Source organism: Fusarium oxysporum, chromosome V (assembly GCF_013085055.1).
Source record: "Fusarium oxysporum Fo47 chromosome V, complete sequence".
Taxonomy (NCBI): Eukaryota; Fungi; Ascomycota; class Sordariomycetes; order Hypocreales; family Nectriaceae; genus Fusarium; species Fusarium oxysporum.
The window spans coordinates 3,241,094-3,259,057 of NC_072844.1; the positions used below are offsets into that span (position 1 = coordinate 3,241,094).

General features: G+C 48.3%; 7 protein-coding genes across 7 annotated transcripts; 4 read left to right on the forward strand and 3 right to left on the reverse strand.

Annotated features, from left to right (window-relative positions):
• Positions 1 to 52: 52 nt before the first annotated feature.
• On the reverse strand, positions 53 to 3,089 carry FOBCDRAFT_161935 (beta-lactamase/transpeptidase-like protein). Its single transcript, XM_059608402.1, has 4 exons — positions 1,953 to 3,089; positions 1,128 to 1,242; positions 1,050 to 1,065; positions 53 to 987 (listed from the first exon to the last, which is right to left on the reverse strand). The coding sequence occupies exons 1-4, from the start codon at positions 3,004 to 3,006 to the stop codon at positions 265 to 267; spliced, it is 1,908 nt and encodes a 635-aa protein (XP_059467237.1). The 5' UTR covers positions 3,007 to 3,089; the 3' UTR covers positions 53 to 264.
• Positions 3,090 to 3,633: 544 nt separating this feature from the next.
• On the forward strand, positions 3,634 to 6,060 carry FOBCDRAFT_274486 (acyl-coenzyme A:6-aminopenicillanic acid acyl-transferase-domain-containing protein; the record flags this gene model as incomplete). Its single annotated transcript, XM_059611489.1, has 4 exons — positions 3,634 to 3,669; positions 3,737 to 4,664; positions 5,255 to 5,280; positions 5,335 to 6,060. The coding sequence occupies 4 exons, from the start codon at positions 3,634 to 3,636 to the stop codon at positions 6,058 to 6,060; spliced, it is 1,716 nt and encodes a 571-aa protein (XP_059464965.1).
• A 167-nt stretch (positions 6,061 to 6,227) lies between these two features.
• Positions 6,228 to 7,122, reverse strand: FOBCDRAFT_202018 (thiamine pyrophosphokinase; the record flags this gene model as incomplete). The annotated part of the gene is made up of 3 exons (XM_059609018.1): positions 6,228 to 6,806; positions 6,863 to 6,954; positions 6,990 to 7,122. The coding sequence occupies 3 exons, from the start codon at positions 7,120 to 7,122 to the stop codon at positions 6,228 to 6,230; spliced, it is 804 nt and encodes a 267-aa protein (XP_059464966.1).
• Positions 7,123 to 7,645: 523 nt separating this feature from the next.
• FOBCDRAFT_319827 (uncharacterized protein) lies at positions 7,646 to 9,059 on the forward strand. Its single transcript, XM_031184787.3, has 3 exons — positions 7,646 to 7,974; positions 8,028 to 8,391; positions 8,445 to 9,059. Exons 1-3 carry the CDS (start codon positions 7,764 to 7,766, stop codon positions 8,905 to 8,907), a joined length of 1,038 nt encoding a protein of 345 aa, XP_031040429.2. The 5' UTR covers positions 7,646 to 7,763; the 3' UTR covers positions 8,908 to 9,059.
• Positions 9,060 to 9,396: 337 nt separating this feature from the next.
• Positions 9,397 to 11,692, reverse strand: FOBCDRAFT_240244 (putative serine dehydratase domain-containing protein; the record flags this gene model as incomplete). Its single annotated transcript, XM_031184788.2, has 6 exons — positions 9,397 to 9,858; positions 9,917 to 9,966; positions 10,029 to 10,093; positions 10,429 to 11,297; positions 11,349 to 11,465; positions 11,522 to 11,692. The coding sequence occupies 6 exons, from the start codon at positions 11,690 to 11,692 to the stop codon at positions 9,397 to 9,399; spliced, it is 1,734 nt and encodes a 577-aa protein (XP_031040430.2).
• A 1,418-nt stretch (positions 11,693 to 13,110) lies between these two features.
• On the forward strand, positions 13,111 to 14,926 carry FOBCDRAFT_224192 (major facilitator superfamily domain-containing protein). Its single transcript, XM_059609649.1, has one exon. It carries the CDS (start codon positions 13,196 to 13,198, stop codon positions 14,777 to 14,779), a length of 1,584 nt encoding a protein of 527 aa, XP_059467238.1. The 5' UTR covers positions 13,111 to 13,195; the 3' UTR covers positions 14,780 to 14,926.
• Positions 14,927 to 15,036: 110 nt separating this feature from the next.
• Positions 15,037 to 17,943, forward strand: FOBCDRAFT_250713 (cytochrome P450). The gene is made up of 6 exons (XM_059610920.1): positions 15,037 to 15,402; positions 15,456 to 15,491; positions 15,544 to 16,028; positions 16,080 to 16,765; positions 16,894 to 17,001; positions 17,088 to 17,943. The coding sequence occupies exons 1-6, from the start codon at positions 15,090 to 15,092 to the stop codon at positions 17,890 to 17,892; spliced, it is 2,433 nt and encodes an 810-aa protein (XP_059467239.1). The 5' UTR covers positions 15,037 to 15,089; the 3' UTR covers positions 17,893 to 17,943.
• Positions 17,944 to 17,964: the final 21 nt, after the last annotated feature.

Consider the following 17,964-nt stretch of genomic DNA (forward strand, 5'->3'; position numbering starts at 1 on the left):
ACCGATATCGAAGCACCATAGTGATACGTAAGGTAAAAAACAGTTTTACAAATGTAGCAATGCAGTACATTCCTGAAAACCACAAGATATCTGTTCAATCTAAACACGGAAACTGAACGATCGAATAAACCGCAATACCAGACTCTTTCCAATCCAACATATGCCTCAAATGACACGGTCTATGCTCTGTAACTCTTCTTCCCAGAGTCCAATGAGGCTTCATCCAGTTCCTCCATGCTACAATCCATAAAATTCAGCAGTTCGTTACTCTTGCTGCAGTCCACTTGTCTCAAATTGGATGTTAGAAAGTCCCAACCAAACCCTCGCCTTTCGGACCGCTTCGTGGAAAGCTCTATATGGCTGTTGAGTCGCCTCGGTATGGTCCCCTCCCATTTCCGGAGTTTCCATCTCAGTGACAGCTACCTGCGAGTTGCCGAAAATACAACATTCCTGTTGCTTCTCTTCGTACATATGATGGCTATCTCCGGTGCTCTCACACCATAGAACTTCGGCAGGTGTTGGCAGCGTGGGACGCTGAATGATAGTCTTGTCGTTATGGGAAGCGTGAGTTGATCGTATGAGCTGAGTTTCTTGACTTTGTCGACTTTCTTGAGCGTTGTAACTTTCTTCGTTCTTATAGAATCTCGTAATCTCGCATGTCGTCTGGAAATGACAGTGGTTCTTGGAAGCCATGTGATGTTGAATCCCTTCCAGCGTGCGACGTTGCTTGCCACAGGATATACTCTCGTAGCAACCGAATATAAATCGATTAAGGTATCGTGCGACAGTGATAGGCTCAATGCCATGGCTTTTCAGGGTTGGGATGGTGGAGCTGAGGCATATCTTCATGTGAGCCATGTTCTCGTCGAAGGTCGAACTCGTGTGGCGGTAAAAGAGACAGAGTTCTTCATGAAATTCTGGAGCCTCTATCTGATAGAGCTCAGACTCATCCCCTGGCTTTTCATCTGAGGGTTCATCCCATGATTCCTTGACTCAATCCCAGTTTTCCAAGGCTTTCTCCATGACATAACGAGGAATAGATGGGCTACTATATCGAATTTGGATCTTGAAAACACTACAAGTACGGTAGCGTATTTAATAAAGCAGGAGAAAGATAGGGAACTTACTGTCCTTCTGACTTTGACTGCTCTCGGTGCTCCTCAAAAGCATTGAAGTGGACGCAGCAGGTGCTATACCAAGGCTTGCTAAGCTGCATGTTGATTGACGGGGAAATGGTGAAGACTGGGAGATACAAGTTCAAGTTGTTGTTCGGACATTTCTCTTTGTTTTGGAAATGAAAGAATGGAGGGGCAAAAAGAGAAAGAATAGGCGCGGTAGTTGTACAAATTGTCTATAGTACACTTGAAGTTGGGTTCGGAGTTTCTTGAGAGATTGCAAATGAAGACGGAATTGCTCTGCTCAGACGTTCAAAGGGAGCCTCTTACAGTCACTCTTCAACCTTTTACTGTGGCATGAACATCTTAACCCTTCAGAAAATCGATCGAATCATCTCGTGGTCTAGCAAAGACAACAAGTCATAAGCATCTTGATGGTTCCGAACAGCATAGGTATCGGGAGCCAACGAGAGGTGTAGAGCGAGAAAGTTACCCCTTACTAAGAGGCGTCGCAGATCTCAACCTTGAGCCAAAAATAAAACGGTCACGACATTTTACCAAGCTGCTCAGCTCTGATAGGCTACTGTTGTGGAACGTAAACCTTATGATGTCTGACAGATGACATACTAAAGGCAGAGTGTGAAACGGTTCAATGGAATAAACTTCAACTGTGTCTAACTCTGATAACATATTACTGGTCTCTCAATGCCTTGAGTATGGCAGTCGCCAACTCTGCGTTTTTCGTGAATAAGTCCAACTCATGCTCCGGGTACCCAGATTGAATAGCGATCACAGCGTCCAACTTTGGAACTATGTAAATAGACTGGCCGTACATACCAATCGCCGCAAAAGCACCATCGTCTCCCATTTTATACTCCTTATCCGCCCTGCCTGTCGTCCACCAACCACTTTCGTAGCCAAAGTTGGAGACAAAGTTATCCGGTTGAAGAGCCCTGGCCCCGACACTGTTCTTGGCATCAGAAATGTCTTGGAACCAACCAGGTGGCACATTGGGGCCTTTCCCTCCGTCTCTGAAACTTTCGAGAATAAAACACCCGAAGCGTGCCATATCTGTCAAAGTTATCGAGAGACCTCCGTGACCGTCCACGTGTCCTGCGCCTGTTGTTCGTATGTACCCATCGTATTGCATTCCAGCAGGATCCCATATCGTGCGCGAGATGTATTCATTCAGAGGCTCTCCAGTTGCACGTGAGATCGCCGTCGACAGCACGTAATAGTTCGGGTTGTAGTAGTGAAACTCTTCCCAAGGCTCAGCCACTTTCCTCGAGGTCTTGAGCCAGTTGATAACAGCTTCAGTATCAGTTTGGGGATAAAGCTCAGTGGCATACATGGGGTTGGGCACATCCGCGGGTCGCTCTTCTTCTGATTGTTCAACTACCCCTGAAGACATGCTTGATAGAGCAAGAAGTGGCACGTCTGCCCAAGCAGTTCCTCTCAGCTCTTCGACATGGCGAGATACTGGGTCGTTGACGCATAGTCTTCCTTCTTGCTGCGCAATGGCGAGAGCTGTTGCAACAAAAGACTTTGTGACTGATTGAACGTCGTTACGAGATGCTTGAGAGTTTCCGTGTCTGTATTCTTCGAGTTTTGTGGCTCCATTCTGAACAACAACGCAGCCAGTCAATCCATATCGGCGCATGAAATTGTTGAGATCAATCCCAGAGTTTTCCTTGATAGCTTCAGCTATGTTGAAAGAAGTATCTCGAGTAAAGCGTCTGAGATATGAGCCATGTCTGACTTGAGTTGTTCGGTTCTGGAAGGTTTCTTCGCGGAGCCGATAGAGAAGCGGAGTGTAAGCTGGATCAGCCGGATGAATAGATGATAAGCTGAAGCTTCCGATATGATCACTCAGATGCGGCAAGTCTCCCATCTTTATTATATATCTTCAAACTTCGATGATTCTAATGGAGGAAGCTCAGCTGATGCTGAGATTTTCAGGTTTGACTATTTTTGAAGTCGGGTCGCATCCGAAGCTACTCAACGGAGATGGATACCGGGGATTAATAAGAGGTTCATCAGACCTCCAATCATGATCTATCATTCCCTTTTGTGGTGTCCACCCAAAGTGCCTATTATCGGCAGACTCGGCCGAGCCAAACCGGCTATAACCCTCCGAACTCTGAAGCTGGCATCAGATGTTGAACCCATGCTATGATAGTACGAAGACTTTGAAATTAGTTTACTAGCAGACTTCTGGTATGCAATCACTGAATTCGACTACGTTGCGGTGCATCCAGGGGAGTACACTTATACAGATGTCAAAAGATCAGCCTTACACAGTCACGACGATCACGTCAACTGCATGTGCAATGCTGTGCTAGAAAGAGTGATTGTATACGTCAAAGGACCACCAGGACATCTGTAGTATTGCCTGAGCCAACCCCACTCTCGATTGGAAACGCGGCATTGATAGGTATATAATCCTCACGTTGGGGTAAGGGAACGGGCTCACTTCTGACTCCGACACTATCAATCCACCCTCTGTAAACAACTCATCATGCTAGAAGTCCATTGCTCAGGCACGCCCTATGAGGTAAAGAAACCTCATTCTAGGAACGTCGTAATCCAAGCTGGAAGACTAACTTACTGCTCAAATACAGATCGGCCATCAACATGGCACAGTTGCAAAAGACAGAGTTGTAGGGTCCATCGCCTTTTACAAAGATCTGTTCCAAGAATCATGCTCCATGAACTGGGAAGCAGTACGTCAAGAGGCTCAACAATACATCCAACCTCTGCAGAAGCTATCTCCACGCTATGTCGAGGAGCTTCAAGGCTTAGCAGACGGCGCTGGCTTCGAGCTAGTTGATATCGTCGCTCTCAACGTTCGAACAGAGATCACATTCGGCTTATATACTCGAGTCCCGAGTGCACCTATCCAGACCGATGGCTGCACGAGTGCTGCATATCGTCAGCCTAACGGGGAGGTTCTCCTTGCGCAGAACTGGGACTGGCAGCCTGAACAGGCACCTAATCTCTTCATCTGTCATATCTCCCAGCCTGGAACAGATATACCCGATATCTCCATGGTGACTGAAGGGGGTGTAATTGGCAAGATTGGCATTAACTCCTCTGGTGTAGGAACCTGTTTAAACGCTATCCGAGCTCGGGGCGTTGATAACACCAAAATTCCCATCCATCTCGCCCTACGAACAGCTTTGGAATCGCATTCGGCGCGCGAAGCAGCCGATAAGCTGTATGAAATGGGCACGGCTGGAAGTGGTCATATTCTCGTGTCAGATCCATCTGAGGCTATAGGCTTGGAATGCACCAGCATAGGGATGAAAGAGATCAACTTTGACGGCAACGGAACACTTATTCATACGAACCATCTACTGCTTGACCATCCCGGAGTAGATGAACCCGGCTGGATACCAGATTCCACAGACCGTATCAAGCGCATCGCCCAGCTTCTTGATGAGAGATTGGCGACTTCAACCATCGACCATTCTTCATTCTTTGACTTCTTCAGGGATGAGCAAGGGTATCCAACAGCAATCAACCGCGATCAATTCTCACCCGGGAACGGTAAAGCAACACTCTTCACCATTAATATGGACCTGGCCAAGAGAAAAGCGATTGTCACTATGGGGAGGCCAACGAATTGGACTGAGAGAATTGAACTATCACCAGGCTTAACTTAGGCGAGAGAACATACACATAAGGCTTATAATCGAGATGAGGAAAGTCATTGTTGTTTCCATATTGCTATGTCTGCAAAGCAGTCAACATTATGTCATGATACCAAACTCAATCTTCAACTTTGCAAAACTGTAGCATTTTGAGATAAAAGTTGTGGCTAACTTTAAATGAACGGCGACGCATTCCTGCCACCTCAGAACAGCAAGAGCTTATGGGCATAGAGTTTATTAGATATAGTTGATATTGAAGCGCACAAGATTGGAAAGATAAAAACCACACAATATTGGCATCGGAAAACTTTCTGGTCAAAGTCTTGCCCCCTTACTTCAGGTGTCCAGAAGATGCAGGGTAAGCAACTTTGGACATGTCTGAGGCGGGGTGTCATTAATCCGTTCCGCGAGATCTGGCCTTATCATGTATCTGAACAACGAGAAATCATGATGAAAGTTGTCGTTGCATTGCTCGACAACCTCAAGCTTCTTCGCTCAAATCCGTCGCCATGGTAAGCTAGATCGAACTAACATTCAAGTATACATCCGCTGACTCCTAAACTTAGAATATCGCCTACAACTCCGCCTTGCGGCAAAGCAAGTCTCTCCGCGCAGAGCTCTCCAATCTCAACAACAAACCTCAAGCATCTCCCTCCGAAATTGGCAACGTGTCCGCCTCAATCGCTTCCTTCACCAAGACCCTCGATGAATACCAATCCCTCGCCCGTCAGGAGATTGTTCCCAAGAAACAAGAAGAAGGTTTTGAGCGAGTAAAGAGGTTCCGCGAAGATCTCTCCGATTTTCGAACGCAAGTCGACTCACTGAAGAAAGTTCGTGATGATGCTCAACACCAAGCAAATCGCACAGAACTTCTTGGTCGAAGACCGTATAATGCTACACCCGAGAACCCTTATGCGAACGCTACAACAACAAACACGCACTCTGCGTTCCAGCCTCGACACCCACCTCAAGCCAGCGCCTTGACAACAGGCTCACCAGATGAGATGCGCGAGGCACATGCGTTTAGGGAGCAGAACTTTTTCGCAAACACAAACCAAGCGCTAGATGACTACATTGCGCGTGGACAGGCTGTACTGGGTGACCTGGGCCAGCAACGCGAGATGCTCAAGAGTACCCAGAAGCGACTCTACAACGTCGCCAACACCCTTGGCGTAAGCGGTGATACAATCCGTATGGTGGAGCGACGGGCAAAGGAGGACAAATGGATCTTCTTTGCGGGCGTGGTGATATTTTTCTTGTTCTGTTGGCTGGTGCTCCATTTCTTGCGGTAGAAAAGAAACCGAATTGGGTCGTTATTTGGGAGAGGAATGTCACAGAAATGTACGCTTAGGGGCATCAGCGCGGCGCATGGAGTTTTTTTCTCTTTGAGTGTCTTGTGTTGTTCTTTTGCTTGTATCATACCACGCCAAGTCAACATGTTCTTGTCTGAAGCACTATGCTACTCGTCATCGCCGTCACCTTCTTTTAGTGCTACTGTGAACAGTACATCCTTGTCCGTCGTCACTGACACGACTTGTGACTCGGGCAGGATATGATTGCTAGTGCTCAGCTTGCCACCGATCTCAGAATGCCAGTTCTCGACGTCCCACTCGAAACCCTTTGTCGTAATGTTGGCAGCCTCTTTGAGAGGGATGATACCAACGTGCTTGCCGAAGACATCTTCCTCTCCCTCCTCTCGGACCTGGATCTGATGGCTGCCAGCCTTAAGCAGGAATGTCAAACTTGAGCCGGAGAGAAGAAAGAGTCGACCTGTCGCATAATCGGGGTCGTTTTGGAAAAGGTACAGGTGGTGAAGCTGAGAAAGACCCTGGTCGACACGGCCCCCGATACCCCCAAGTGCGACGATGTCGATGCCTTCGGGGTATTCTTTGCGAATCCAGTTGATAGCCTTTGCGAAGTCGGTCGACTCTTGGTCAGCGTCGTGGATGACGGTCGCAGGGGAGGGTTGCGATGAGTAGAAATCGCGGACTTGTGGGGTGAGAGAATCGAGGTCGCCAATGATGAGTTGAAGGTTAGACTGTAGAATCAGCAAAATGTCGAACATTGCCGTCCACGACCAGTATCATAACGTACATATTTGCCGTGGAAAGACGACAGCTTGTGTAGACGATTCGCTCCACCATCTGCGGCTACTCTCACAGAAGCTGTGAAATGGACGTTAGGCACTGAGACCGCAAGAGCAGCATGTCAAGCTACGTACAGTTCTTCCAGAGCTTGCGCAAATTGACGCCGTTCTTCAACGGCTGGTTTAGAATGAGCAGCGCAAAGTCCTGGCCTATGTTATAGTCCTGGAGCAGCTTTGCCGGTCGCCATTCGAAAGATTTGGACGCCATGATTGAGGATATCTTTAGTTAGTATGCGATTTGCAATAAGTAGAAAAAGATGAAGTGGATGCGATCTAAATCGTCGTGTCCCTTGCGTGATATTTGCAAGTTGTTAGGTCAAGAATGATTTTGCTTTTTCCTCTCCCTGAGAAATGGCGAGACAATGTCTAGCTCGAGAAACTTCCCCTCGATTCCTGTGCGACAGCTTACTCCCTTTCTTTCCTTTGTCTTCTGCTGATCACTTGAACCAACGCGTTTGACAAAACAAACTTTGGTCTACTGTAACAGCCACAATCTAGGTCGAAAGTCAAAAAGAGATCTAGACGCAGTCTGCACGTCAAGCCCTATGAGGGTATAGAAGCAGCTCATATGATCAGGAATGAATGCGCAGTCCCTGGATCCAATGGGTAGAAGCCAATGGTGGGGGAACGTCATGGTGCGATAAGGCTGTTATCAGATAAAGAGCACGGACGGTTAAATCACGGGTACACTTTTTTCACGCAACCTGCCGGCATCTCGGAGACCAGGGCCAAGTATTTCCAAGCATCATACTCTAAGATTTCGATGCTCCACCATTGCTGACCAATTCCTCTTGTATTCTTGATTTCTTGCATTGACCTTCGTTTCTTTGTTAACTTCTGTAATTCAAAATGTATCGTACCACTATGCGATCGGCCTCGAGGCCTGTAATTGCCAGCTTGCGCTCGAACACGATCCGCGCAGCCCCTCGACGATTTAACTCGACAGCTACTCCCGCCGACAAGTCCCGATCATGGAAGAGCTCTGTAGCACGATTGGGTCTGGCTTTCGGTGCTGTCTATTACTATAACACAAGTCCCATCTTTGCTGATGAGGCTATCTGTGCGTTGCAATTGATGCTCAGACTTCGAGATTATGCGACTAATATAGAACAGCAAAAACGGTTCCCGCACCCGCTGCCTTCTCCGATGATGACCTCCCCACCGTTGACTCCGTCCTCGAGGAGAAGCGCAAACAGATCAGGGCCAAGAGCGAGAAGCCCGCCGAGTCATCAAAACCCTCCGAGCCTCAACAGTCCAATACTCAAGCCGCTGCCGCCGATGGATCGCCTGCTGCCTTAGAAGAGGAGGCCGACCAGCAAGGCGCTTTCAACCCCGAGACTGGAGAGATCAACTGGGACTGCCCTTGCTTGGGTGGTATGGCCCACGGCCCCTGCGGCGAGGAGTTCAAGACTGCGTTCAGCTGCTTTGTGTACTCGACCGAGGAGCCCAAGGGTATGGACTGTATCGAGAAGTTCCAGTACGTCATATCGAACAATGGTCTTGGTTCATAGCTTGCTAATTCAGGAACAGGGGCATGCAAGAGTGCTTTAAGAAATACCCAGAAATCTACGGCGCTGAGCTCGCCGATGACGAGGAGGGTGCTCCCACTCCCGATTTTGGCGATGAGCAGCCCGCCCCCGACGCTCGCAAGGCTCCTGCTACCGACAAGGCCCCCGCTACCGACTTCAAGTCCCTCCCCGAAGATTCCTCTGCCGCAGCTAAGCCCGATCAACAAGCCACTCCCCGAGCGACTTCCAATGAAGCCGAGAAGGAAACCCTCGTTAACAGATCCCGAAATGTTCAGGATGTCGCTACCCCCATAGAGAAGCCACACAACCCAGAATTGTGGCAGGATATGCACAAGACCGAGGTCCCCGTAAAGGAGGTTTTCGTTGAGCCTTCACAGGCGCATGATGCTACTGCTGCCAATGCTGAGATCAAGATTATTGAGCAGGAGAAGGAAGCTAAGAAGAAGGCTGAGAAGAAGCAGTAGAAGGTGTAAAATATCGGCGCTGTTAAGGTGAAGAACTACATTTTGTAAAATATTTAGGATCTTGATAATGGACGAGGTTGTCCATCTGTACCAATGCTGTATGATGAGAAGGGACAGAAGCCACGAAATTAATAGACACGATCACATCTCAATGTTTTGGTATTTTGTATCTCCGAACAACTTCTGCGAAGTTTGATTCGAGAATAGGATTGTTGAATATAGGTATCAATTCTTATGCCTCCAAACGTAAGAGATGAGTAGTAGCCTGGTATCAGCCAGAGTAGAGAATTATGAAACAAAGTGAAAATGCAGTAAAACAAAAAACTATATCATATCATCCATGAACAACGTTCGTTCCTTTCAGCGTTCAACAATTACAAGGCAAGGATTTGCTTGTTTAGATGCTTAAGGCCTCAAGAAGACGTATTCGAAGAGCGTGAGGTACATCGGCATTTGGCGTCGTTGTAGGGTATCATCGCCGCTCGACCCCTAGGAGCCGCCCTTCTTGCCCTTGTACAGATATCGTCCAACAGCACCCTCGGCAGCTGTCACGCCAGCGAGGATACCAGCACCGAGAGTGACGGCCTTCCAGTCAAGCTTGCCCTTCTCGTAGAGACCCCAGCCCTTGTAGCCAAGGTATGCGCCAAGACCGACAACGGTAGCAAAGTTGGCAATGACAAGACCAGTAGCACTTCCATCCGACAGGCGAGAGAATTGTTGGATGAGCCAGTTGTCGGCGCGCTTGGCCTTAGCAGCAGCCTCGTCACGCTTTCGCTTCTCCTCGCGAGCCTCCTCTTCTCGCTCTATGCGAGCAGCCTGGGTCTCTGTCTTGATCTCCTGCTCAAGGAAGTCGTTGGGGACAGTGTGCACGCTAGGCATATCAACATCGACCAAAGAGGCGGTGGAGGCGGACTCGTCAGTGATGACCTGAGGAGGTTGAGGGGCAGCAGCCTGGAGGGGTTAGCAAGAGTGGTCGCAGAGACATGATGTTGTATGTAAAGCAACTCACCTCCTCAGGGCTCTGCTTGGGGCCACTGGCAGCAACGTCGGCGTAAGACACTGTGATAGAGTCAGTGATCTGATGTTGGGCACAAATACGCTACAGTGACGTGTATACTTACTGATGGTAAGGCGGGGTAGAGAGGGGAATAAGAGAGTAGACTCGAGTTGCTGGGGATGTGTTATCCTGTTGTATTTGTCGCAAGGGGTAAATTTGATCGAGAGAAACCAAGAGTATCGTGACCGAGGAAAAGATGGAGGAGAGAAGATGGCTCTTCATGTGACGCAGATCATGAAGCCCGCACCTTTTGAACCTGAGCTTCCGCAATTCGCCGATGACGTATGCGGCTCGAGACCCACTTAGACGCTCTCCTTCAACAAGGAAGCAGGATTTCCCTTGGCTCGGGAGAAATTGGAGTCAGGAACAGGACCTGGGGGAGCGAATCAGAAGAGCCAATTCTTTGTTGATGCTGATCAAGTTTCAGTGACAGTCGATTAATTGATTACTTGCTTATTCCCTACCACCCCTTCCAAGGAATCCATGTGTCCCTCACAATGCTCTGCTCATCGACAACATAATACACGTAAAACGCAGCAGCAGCTATACAAGCGTGATTGCACCACAGCTGAACCTTTTGTCCAACCTTGAAGTCCTCATCGACCTTTCGTCCCTCGCTCGTCCCCAGGATCCCATGCTCCTGCGACAATCGGACCACACCCCACGCCGGACTGCCCACCACTCGGCCGAATCCGCTAAAGGCGCTGGCCTCACGCGACAGCGCGATTACACCTGCGTTGACGAGCGCTTCGTTCCTCTGCGGGTACACACTACATACTTCAGCAGCTACCGACACGGATTGTTGTGTCTCTGTCACAAGACCAGTTGACACTTGCTGGAGATCGTTGCAAGGGAAGTTGCCTGCATGAAGCTCGAGCTTGATGTTCTCTGGCATTGATGCCTTGAGGCTTTCGACGACATGCGCTGTTGGTGTGCTGCCGACGGAGATGACAAGCTGGCGATCAGAGGGTAGAAGCTTAGCTGCGGCTAAGACACTCGACACCTCTATGTTGAGCGTCTTCTCGGCCTCGTCTCGCGATCGACCTCCATACGAATGACCCGCGTGACAGTAGAATCCGTAGATACTAATAGCAGACGACTTCTGCGCGTGTTCTACCAAGCGGTTCAGTGCAGCACTGTTGGCTTCAACGCCTGCTCGGCGCGATCCAACATCGAGCTTGATAAAGACATCCCAGGGCTGCTTGCTTGAAGCCGACTCTTCGAGGAACTCGACCTGTTGCTCATTGTCGACCATGAGCATGATACGTAGCGATTTTCGCAACTCAATCAACCTGGGCAGGATACCAGGATAGACAGGTAGACCATACAGACACTGCGGAATATTCAGTACTTCTCATCTCCATAAATCTTCGGTGAAACTCACCTCTTCCAAGATGCCCTCTTTCACCAGGGGTAAAGCACCTTTGATCTCAGGGATGGTGGAGGCAATGATTCCTCTGTATTTCCCATCCGCCATCATTAACCGTGTCACCTCAAGAGACTGTAGAACATCGAGTTAGTTCATAATCTATCGCGAATTGCATAGGCGCAACATACCTTCAATGTCTTGACATGAGGTCTGAAGCCAATGCCGAGCTTCTCAACATCGCGATGTAACGTCTCGACATTCGTCTTGAGAACAGGCAGATTGACAACCAGCGATGGTGTAGGAAGCTCTGAGACGTGCTTTCCGATGTAATCTTTATGATTCTCCAGTGAATAGTCCATCTTGAAGAGCTGTCTGAGTTGCTTTGGCTGTATCATCAAAGTGTTCAACGTGGGGCAAATCGAATTAATGCGGGGAGCGATATCGAGCGCACTGAGAAGCTTCTGCTCGACTTTATACTTCTTCTGCTTCAGCTGAATCACGGACCTGAGGTATTATTTCACTGATGAGCGGTATTTACGGTGATGGCGACCTTACAATTTGAGTATAGATAGATAGTCAAGATCGTTTCCGCGGCGGGCTCAAGTTCTAGCGCCGATAGTTTCCCGCGGGCAATTACTAACAATAATTGACGATATGCCTCAGCATCATCATGAAGCTTCACCTACAAACCTGAAGACCTCAAATTTCTGCATCCTATGAAAGACTCCCTTTTCCCTGTATCGATTGATCTCACAGATCCGCCAGGGTTCTGAAAATCATGCCGTATCTGATTCATTAATGTATCTCACAACACCATCTGGCTTTTCAAAGTGGAGCCCTGCGATCGTCAAGAATGAGGCATCAGGGAGCAAGAAAACTTCCAACAGTAGATCAAGGTGTCAAAGACGACACTATAGTCCAAAGGTCCTCTAAATCTATCCTCAATTTTCCTAAATTTTACTACACTTACCTACATCTTGTGCTATCCAGGATAGTAGTTAGAAGACTTGCCTCCACTGGAGAGGTTCAGACCACCAATATCTCAGCTTTCCTAGATTGTGTAAGCTCAAAGAATCTTACGTCTTCGAATGGGCATGAAGTCGTAGGTAACATACTCGTGGCGCTTCGTGAAATACTGAAAGCCTCGAGATTATTGCAATGGTCACGCTCAGAACTTAGACCTAGGTTAGGTACGGTGTGCCTCACTCGTTCCTAACTCCAATGCAGTACCAGGTCACGTTGGTTGAAACATCATCAAGATGCATAGAAACTATTATCGGGCTGAAGAATTGGCTTGGTATAAAGGTAAAATAGTGGTTCGATCAGCTTGTTACACCGCCTGCGTCGACCCAGCAAGGTGAAGACCATGCATGACTTGAAGCTTGCCCAACAGTCTGGGATTTCTAGCATTAACACCCTGTGTTTATACTTTTGCTCAACAGTTCAAACTTCTAAAAGAACTCCAGCTCCGATACTTATCCAACAAGTTGAGTCATCCCGTAGTCGGAGAAGAGTGCCGTCTTATAACCAGCCGCCAACTGACACAGCTTATACCGGAAATAATATCGTCAATCTCCACTAGTGAGTCTCCAGATCGATTTCTTCGACCAATCGTAAGGCAACTTATACTACAAAGTGGTGGTTGATTTGCTGCAGAGCACACCCTCAACGCCTGGTGCCGAGTCGGCACCGAAAGATGTGGATTCTAGCACTTGCGATCCAAACAGAATCGAATTCTAGCATTTTACCCTGCTTCTCAGATAGTTATTTATTTCATGTTGATCTCATTGATTCTTCGTTCTTTCAATGACCAAAATGAGATTGTTTTGTCTCTTCAGTAAAACTTCAAGAGTTATTGGAAGATGAGTGTACCGAAGCAAGACGACGACCATATTGGCGATAGCGAGAGTACTCACACTCGCGTATCAAACCAAGATCCCGAAAAACAATCCAATACGGAAATTGAAATCCCAGATGCTCCTTACTCAAGCTTCTCATTATGGCAGAAGCGTCTCATTGTTCTGGCTGCTGCTTCAACGGCCCTCTTTTCACCAATGACAGCCCAGATATACTTCCCTGCCCTACCAGCTATAGCCAAAGACTTGGGCGTGACCACATCCCAGATCAACCTTACTGTCACGACTTACATGATCTTCCAGGGTATAACACCCATGTTCATTGGCTCACTAGCTGACAGTGGTGGAAGAAGACCTGCGTACCTGGTATGCTTTACCATTTACATAGCAGCCAACATTGGTCTCGCCCTGGCTCCTAGCTATGGTGCTCTGTTGGGTCTTCGATGTCTTCAATCCGCTGGCTCTGCTAGCACTGTTGCGCTATGCTTCGCTGTTGTGGCTGATGTTGTCACCTCAGCCGAGAGAGGTCAGTACATCGGTCTGACAGCTGTTCCATCTGTGCTGGGTCCATCGCTAGGTCCAATTATAGGTGGCGTGCTTGCCGAATTTCTAGGTTGGAGGTCAATTTTCTGGTTTCTCGCCATATTCGCCGGTGTAACCATCGTTCTTCTCGCTTTGTTCTACCCAGAAACATGCCGCGAGATCGTCGGAGATGGCTCTATCAAAGCGCCTTTGGTGTACCGTTCAGTATGGCAGATTCTTGTATCCCGACGGAAGCGGTCTGGGTCGGAGAAGAACGGATTGAGTCGGCAAGGCTCACGAGCTTCGACCGTCAAGAAGTTCAAATTCAAATTTCCCAATGTCCTCGACTCGATTTTGATGTTGTTTGAGAAGGAAACCGGTTTCCTTCTCGGCTTCAGCAGTATCTGCTTCGCAGGCTTCTACTGCATAGCCACCGCCATGCCCACCCTATTCAAGGAGATATATGGCTACAACGAACTTGAGATCGGACTGACATTCCTCCCTATGGCAGCTGGATCAGTCATTGCAGCGTTCATCGTGGGTACTTTTACAAATCGCAACTTCAAGCGACATTGCGAGAAGCAGGGCATACCATACGAGCGAAGTAAGCAACTAGATCTATCCGGCTTTCCTATTGAGCGTGCTCGTCTGGAAATCGGCTTTCCTCTCTTAATGCTCGCGGCTGCTACGCTCGTCTGTTGGGGATGGGCCGTTCACGCCCGGGCTCATATTGCTGTCCCGTGTGTGCTGAGTGGAATCTTGGGCGTAGGAGTCGTTGGTTTCAACAATACAGTCAATTCGCTGCTGATTGATATCCATCCCAGGAAGGCTGGCACGGCGAGCGCAGCCAATAACTTGACGCGATGTTTGGTTGGCGCGGGAGCCAGCGCAGCAATTGTGCCCATGATTGATGCTATGGGTACTGGCTGGGCTTTCACTCTCGTTGGAGGACTCTATGTCCTTGGGTGTCCTATTTTGATTACTGTCATGGTTCGTGGGGTTAAATGGCGCGAGGAGTTGAGAGTGAAAGAAGAGAAGAAACAAAAGGCCAAGGAAGCCCAAGAGTGAAGTCGAATAGAGTTTACTTACTAGGTAATAAGCAACAAGCACCCAATGCAGGGATCTGATACAATATAAGGTAGAGCCTCGATCAGAATGGTTAGCAACACGAGGCAAATTGTAATAGAATAATTAATTTTAATTTTAAGGGTCAAATGGTTTGTTGGTAATGAGACTGTCGAGGCTATTACTACTCAGAATGTGGGGATCACCTCTTTGACGTTTGTCTTTTTACACCTGGAAAATTTGACCTTCAACTGAATGGTGTCACACCAGATCTTGCCAGTCTCGCCCGTTGTGATGATTCGGCCTTAACATAATGCCTTTCTCTTATTTTTCCACCGGGATCCAATCGCTGGGCAGTTTGGTAGCCCAGGCCCTCTCGCGAATATTTTTCTCGTTGTTCATCTTGGCGATCACTATCGCCATCTACAGGGTATCCTTCCATCCTCTGGCCCGTATTCCTGGACCAAGACTGGCGGCGATTTCAAGCTTCTGGCATGCATATAATGCTCGAATGGGGCGTATGGCATATCTTGGGAAGACACTTCATAGAAAATATGGACCTGTTGTGCGTGTTGGTCCTAATGAAGTATGGTTTAATAGCAAAGAGGCTTTTCATGCCATTTACAGTTCGTGTCTCAAGAACACCTCATACACAACTGTCAACTGACAGTTTTACCAGGTAGTGGAAGTGGTTATGAAAAGTCTGACTTTTACTGTATGACCAAACTATTCACATAAAATAGCAAAGCCGGAACTGACATGTATAGTGGCAACTGCCTTGAGCAAACCTCACATTGATTGGCATCTCAACCCCGAATTCCAAGATACTCTCGATCTTCTATCAGAGCGAGATGTGAGACGCTACCGTCTTCAGCGCCGACTCATTGGGCCTGTGTACCAAACTTCCAATCTCCTTCAGTATGAAGCTGCAATTGATGAGGTTCTTGCACGCTCTATCACCAAGCTAAAGACATTGAACGGTGCTCAGATTGAACTCAACGAGTGGATGCACATCATCGCCGTCGAATGCCTTGGTGCGGTCGTGCTATCCTGGTCGCCAGGAATGCTAAAGAATGGCACTGATAATGGTTCTGGTGCTCACGCATACCATGGCTGGAGACGAAAAAGTGTCTTTGGTTTATTCCCGATGGCCGCTAAGTTGGAGTTCTTGCACAAGTCAATCGGGCGACTCTTCAGTACGATTTGGGGCGTAAACTTCCAACCGCCAAAGGACTTCCGGCCATTCTTTCCGGTGAGATAACCTCGCCGATATCGTAAAATGTTGCGGTGCTGATTAGCGCAGGATGTAGGCAAAAGAGTCTCAAGACGTGTTAACGCAGCCACGAAATCCAAGCTCAATAAAGATGGTCGCAAAGATCTCCTAGCGGATCTGATCCAGCTGCATAGAACTAAGCCTAACTTTACAGAACTTTACCTTCGCAAGATGGCTGTGACCAACTTCGGTGCTGGGCATGAGACCATGGCATCAACACTTACCTCGATCCTTGCGCTACTAGGCTCGAACGATGATGTTCAAGCACAAGTATCTCTTGAGGTCCTTGGGACAAGTAATCCCGCCGAATACTCCACTGCAACACGCTTGCCAGAGACGCAATCACTCATCAAGGAAGCCAAGCGGCTGTATCCCGTCATCAGCATGTCATTGCCGCGGAAGGTTCCTTCAGAAGGCCTTCATCTTCATGGCTACTATTTCCTACCAAACACAACTGTGGGCTGTAACCCGGTAGCTCTACATCGGAATCCAGATATCTTTGGTTCGGATTCGGATATGTTCAACCCAGCCCGTTGGTTGACTGCAGATCCCGACGCAGCACGTGCAATGGAACACGTCAATCTCAGCTGGGGCGGCGGCTCCAGATCATGTCCGGGACGACATTTAGCAGAGCTGGTAGTCTTCAAAGTCGTTCCCGCTTTGGTGAAGGAGTTTAAAATCGACGTTGACTTGCCTCCCGAAGACAAGAATCGCTCGTATTTCTTGTCAATGCTGATAGGAGTCAAAGCACGCTTTATTGAACGAGACGCAGGATTATCATCAGATGAAGAATGAGTGCTCGAGCTTTGCTGTTTGTTGTTTACCTATGATGCCTGTCTGGAAGGGTTGCCGGTGTGCCGGCTCCATCACAGCTGTCATCTGTCTCCAGTTGCGCCCTTCGGACGACATATTCCGCATTATTAATGTATTTCCATAAGTACCCAAGAGAGGGGTTTGGATCGCTCTTCAAAGCATACAAATTCAAGCAACGACAATGGTGAAACCAATCGTCACAGAGAACGCCCTGGTCAAGGGAAGCCGTGTCGCTTATGGCGTTTACGGCACTGGAAACCCAGTCGTCCTTATCCACGGAACACCGTCCTCATCCCTCATTTGGCGCAACATTGTTCCAAAGCTTGTCGATGGTGGCTACAAGGTCCACGTCTTTGACCTTCTTGGCTTCGGCCTTTCAGAACGCCCATGGGACTCAGCCGTCGACACTTCAATGACAGGTCAAGTCGCAATTTTAGAGGGCCTTTTGGAGCTTTGGGGTTTGGAGAAGACTCATATCATTGCCCACGATATTGGGGGCGGTATCGCACAGCGCTTCTCTGTATTCTCGCCGGAGAGCGTTTTATCTCTGACTCTTATCGACGTCGTAAGCTTCGATAGCTACCCTTCGAAGCGGACCAAACAGCAAATGCAGAATGGCCTTGAAGCCCTGAACAAGACAGACAGCGACCAACACCGAGCTCACTTCAGAGAATGGCTGTTGTCCGCCGTCAAGAATCCAGACAAGCTTGAGAAGTCAAGTCTCAATACATATCTGGACTATATCTCGGGACCCATTGGACAACCTAGTCTGTTTGAGCATCAAGTTCGACACTATGATCCGAAGCACACGTTAGAAGTGGCGCCCCGTCTCGGTGAACTCGAGAAACTACCTGTGCAGTTGATCTGGGGTGCCGATGATGCATGGCAGGTGGTTGATTGGGCCCACAAGCTTCACGATGCTATTCCTGGGTCAAAACTGATGATTGTGGAGGATGCTGGCCATTTCTCTCCTGAGGATCAACCAGAAAAGATATCTGAGCTTCTTATCAACTTTCTAGGGAAACATTGATGTCAATGCGTACTGATTAGACTAGACGGCTGAACTTGACATAATTGAAGGAGCCTTTTATTCTCTATATAG